Source organism: Alligator sinensis, unplaced genomic scaffold (genome assembly GCF_000455745.1).
Source record: "Alligator sinensis unplaced genomic scaffold, ASM45574v1 scaffold281_1, whole genome shotgun sequence".
NCBI classification, from domain to species: domain Eukaryota; kingdom Metazoa; phylum Chordata; order Crocodylia; family Alligatoridae; genus Alligator; species Alligator sinensis.
In genome coordinates, this window is record NW_005842306.1 from 1,478,061 (window position 1) to 1,483,201 (window position 5,141).

The window sequence follows — 5,141 nt, forward strand, 5'->3', positions numbered from 1 at the left end:
CGGAATTCTAGAATTGTAAGTATATTATGAAAAATAATAGTATTGATTCAAATTGAACTTTTAGTTGTAATTGTAGTTGTTTTTGTAATACTAATTCTTATAGCATTGTTTGGGAAGGAAGTACATTCGGAGCATTGTTTCTGATATATGTAGTTATTGTGTTCTTAATGTTTGTGGTATTTCTTAAAGCTAAGCAGTGTTATACGCGTAGCAAAGAATTTTAAAATAAAATTGTGTTGTATGAATTAAGTGTGTAATCATTGTGAAATCGTGCAAGTAGCTAAAAATTTCCCCAGCCAGTGCATCAAACAAATCAGTAAGTTGTGTGGGATTCTCTCTATTCCATAACCCACTAGAGACAAAGACAAATGCCTTCGCATGTTGCACTCTGGCACCTGTGCTGGGGGTTGTCTACCCATTATAGTGTGTCATAAATCCGATGTCTATATTTAGTCCATGATTTTTTGTATCCAGGAGGTTGGATCATCTGTGAAAAGTGTTTTGTAAATTCCATTTGAGGATTAAAACTAGGAAATTGGAGAGAGAGTGTGCCCCCATGGTAGTTGGGTATTCTCGTCTTTAATAGATTTCAGGTGTACATTCATTCTGGTGCGCAGTTGTTGTTTACTCTCTCCTACGTATTTTCCATCAGATGCATTTTCCAACTATTTGAGTTGGTCTAATAAAAGATATCAGATTTACCCAAAGATCGGTCTAATAAAAGATACCAGATTTACCTTGTCTGCCTATGTCCTCAGACCAAAACGGCTACAACCTACACGCAAGAAAACAGTTTCCATTTTTACTGGCATTTACTCTGAGGAGTTGTTTCCATAAGGATCCCTCCAATGTCTTTAAGATCTCTCTCATCACATAGTCTACATAAAATCAACATTTTTTATGTTGCCCATAAACACCACTGCTGAAGTAGCGTTGAATAAAATTCATGACATATTTCAGTTTGATAAGCATAACTTTACTAGTAATTTTCTTGGTCATTTCTAATGAAATCTCAACCTAAAATACTAGGCTTAGTGTGGTATCATTGCTTGGACTCTATTCCAAACTTGGCCACTGGGCAATCTTGGGCAAGTAACTTCCCCTCTCTCCAACAATGTCTTCATCTGTAAAAGGGAATGGTGATACTGACTTCCTTTGCAAAGAGCTAGGAACTATCATTTACTCTTGTTCCCTTTAATCAATGATTAATGAAATAGTGTCTGACACAAGGAGAGAAATATCGGAATTCAACAGAAGAAATGCTCATGCAGGGTAAAGAACACTTCCAACATCACATGCACAGAAGATAGCTGCAGCAGCACTGAAAGATGCCAGTGGTATGGACATGCAGAAGATTCTGTGCTTATATAAGCAAACACATTATGTTCAAAGAGACAGTACCTTTTCTCTAGGACTAAATAAAGGAGTTTCAACTACAATTTTATTCCTTCTACTGAAAATTCATGAGGTACAAAACGCCTCTCCTATATGAAAAAATGGTAATTTATCGTTTTTTAAACCTTCCCATACCTAAACAGTAACAAGACAGACTAGGAAGTCAGATATGGCTAACAAAATGTAGAGAACCCTCCCCTTTGTTCTGTGATCATCATCAGTGGTCCACTACCATTCTTGCTAGAGATGTACAAATCCTCCTTATCTCCAATATATCCCATTAACATCTATTTACTGTTCAAAACTAGACATAAAATAACCATAACCTTTATTTCACTCTAGCAATTTCAAACAAGGGTAGATAAAACAATGGATAAAACAAGAGGGCAGAAACCAGTTTTCTACCTTGGATCATTTCTGACTAAAGGTAACTTTATTTTATTTTACTGACCTATTTATTTTTCTCCTTTTAGAGGAGTAGGGTTTTCCCAGCTTTTCTTATGATCACTATTCCAGTGAATACACCACACACGTGTAAAGAAAAAACAACTGCCCACTGTGAAGAACTCTGGAAACTGACCCAGCAGTAGTAACATTACATGCTAAACCACTGTGATATTTAGTAATTGTGGTGACTTAAGAGCTTCAAAAATAAAAGAAACTGGTGATTGACCATTATTCTATAAAAGGCCTTCCTGGAATACCTTTATTTGCAGCCCTTTAGAAGATGAATACTGTCTCTTTAATAATTAAATTCAAGTGTTGATTGAGTGCATTCAGATCTTGTAAGATTACAAGCCGTGGGGTGACAACGGGTAAACAGCACCAGCCTTGCTTTACACACAGTTTCAAGCTCACTATTGATGGACAAAGCATGTACATTACGTGATGCAGGGTGGTGTGATGTAAAGGCCTTTATAAATTAATACTAGGGTTGTATAAGTACATACTACTTACAAACTGAAAAAAGGGAGTAAAAACCATGAAAGTAAACATCTGGTGGATTGCCTTTGAACAACAGATTAAACCACAAATTAAATTCTTAATTCAAAAAGGAAAAAAAAAAAAAACCAAGAAAGCAAAATTTCTGATAATCTTCTAACTGTAAATCAGGTTTATTATTTTTAAGAGGCAATGAAGGTTTTAAGTAAGGAGTAGGCAGTTTACATGAACTATTTTTAAACAGTTGCATCTAATTCACACTGCTACCTAGCCAATACTGGAATACAAACTCAAACACTTAGAACGTGCATTTTGTTTCTGTCATAAAAAAGGGAAATCGAATAAAATAAACAACCTTAGCTCTAGTCCTGATAAATATATATAAAAAAGCTGGAAGTGTCTTGACTAATTTTTACTTATTTGAAATAAAGGAACATTCAAAATCTTCAAATTTCATCAAGTGTTTAGACTATATGGAAGGTGCTATTTTGCTTTTATGCCCAGTCAGCATTTGAGGATGACCTTCCTACCTCAATGCACAAGCATTTCCTCATGAATACAGTGACTTTTGCTTCTATTAAAGGTAGAAGGTGCAGGTAGAATCTGTGCTTGCACTTCCAGATTCTCTTATTTATGAGACATCTGTGTGCGGTCTCTAACAACTCACAGCTCTAAAAGAACAAACAATCTAGCTTTGGTTTGTATGTGCTATGCTTGTGCAGGCTCAATACAAAAACTTCAGTGCTTTATTAATCAGGTGTTCAAGTATCCCAAACCTTCAACTTCCCAAGCTGCTGTAAAACAAAGCTTCCTTTTAAAATGAATGTTCATTTTTCACAAATTTAAATATTTAATGATCACGTTATTATTTAACACAATGTTTCTCAACCTTTTTAGACCCAAGGGACCCCTCAGAAAATGCTACCTCTTATTTTTCTGTAGGCAAAAAAGAGTTAAAATTAACAAAACAATTCTTCTGTTGTGAAGATCAAAATATTTTTAACATTATGGATTCCTATTTGAAATCTCTAAGTGCGTCTTATGAATGTTTTCACACCTAAGAAGGCTAACACTGCATGACACCCTGCAGCACTCCTGAAAGGATCTCAAGGCACCTCATGGTGCCATGGCACCATTGTTAACAATCACTGATTTAACAACAAGGGGACAAAAACCTACAGTCCTATCAATTACTTTAACAAGGAAATTTGGTGGAACTGTACTCACCCATGGGAATATTTAACTCCAGGAAAAAGTTCTTAAGGACAGTGGTCAGATCAAGATTGAACATCAGAAAAATGGATTACAGTGGTACAGTTGTGAAGCCAAATAGTATTATACCTAAAGCTGACAGTGTGGGGACACTGATATCAACATTAAGAAAGTTCATGGAAAAGGAGGCAAATGTGGAAAAACACATAAAACCCCCCGTTAAAGAAGTTGTTACTGTATCACTAAAAGATTTCATTTGGGCAGCAGCAGCACCATGCAGCTGGTAGAAGTTGCAAGACGCAGTCTTTTTTTAAATAAACAAACAACTTGTTATAACTAGATTATACCCTATGACTTATTAAATATATTTTTCTCTTTGGTGTAAAGTTTCAGAAAAAAAAGACATATAGTTGCTGTAATTCACAGTCACTAAATGCCATTTTAATCAAGGGCCTAGCAACTCAAAATTTAAAACTATGGATGAAAAAAAAACAAATCTGTAGGAGGGTAACATCATTTAAGGCAGGAGGTGGCCAATAAATGAAATGACTATTCCAGTTTCAACTACTGCAAGTGCACATAATAAAGTTGGTGCTCTATAGCAACACTGAGCTACAGCTACTTCCTCCTACCATATCTTACATTGTATCATAGCCATGAATTTGAGATTCAATCAGTTCAATAACTGGTGATCTTTGGGCCCCTATTTACTTACTCCAAATGATACTTCATTGCATTTTTAGATACTTCTTTCACTGGTTAACCAAAGGCATATGAATAGCTAGAATTATATGTACACCAAATGTTTTGGAGGTTTAAAATTCTTTCAGTGTAAACCCTATTTATCAGTTATGAAGATTAACAGAAAAAGCAGAAAGCAAATTAACACTCCTATCAGGAAGAGAAAAACAGTTTACAGTGAGATGATGTGCAGGGCCCAGAAACGTGGTCACAGTGTGGATGGGTTGCCTGGGGCCAGACAAAGGTATCTGATTTGGTATGAGGATGAGAAGATACAAACAGTTGGAGAGGAGACTCTGTTCTTGAGAGAGAGGATGAGGAAGTATCAGAGGCTAAAAAGCGAAAGAAAAAAAAATGATAAAAGAATAAGATATCCAAAAGCAAGAATTTAATGGACACATGGATGCCCCAGAAAAGCGACAGAATGCAACGCATTTATTCCACCACTCAACAGGATGAAAGTGGTTTCTGCAGAAAACATTTTCTCAAAACAACTTTACAAAATCTATCACATCAGACAGAATACAAAGACAAATGTCTATGTGCATTAAAAAACAAGCTTCAACCAAAATGCATTTGAAGAGTAAATCTTCTTCAACAAAGTCTAAAAATCCTATTGTATTTCATAAAAAGAAAAAAGGTCAAGACAACCTGGTTTAAAATGTATGTTTTTTCCCCTTACTTGTTATGATACAAGGTCAAAAATAAGTGAACTAAAATACTACATAATAAATTGAATTGCATAGCTTTAAAGGAATTGCATGCTGTTTATCTTAATCAAAATAGCCCATCTGATTTCCCAAGTGATTTGTGTGTGTATGTGTGTACACACGCACCCCCCCCCCCCCCCC

At 35.5% G+C, this 5,141-nt stretch overlaps 1 protein-coding gene across 6 annotated transcripts in view; it reads right to left on the reverse strand.

Annotated features, from left to right (window-relative positions):
- The window catches only part of TTC7B (tetratricopeptide repeat domain 7B), a 274,550-nt gene that overhangs the window by 93,084 nt on the left and 176,325 nt on the right, over positions 1-5,141 (reverse strand). For 5 of the 6 annotated variants that reach the window (XM_025209742.1, XM_025209743.1, XM_025209741.1 and 2 more), the window contains one exon: positions 4,467-4,622. The exons of the other annotated variant lie outside the window; for it this stretch is intronic. In XM_025209742.1, coding sequence (XP_025065527.1) covers positions 4,467-4,622 — 156 coding nt within the window. The remainder of the gene's footprint in view (positions 1-4,466; positions 4,623-5,141) is intronic. 6 annotated transcript variants of the gene reach the window in all.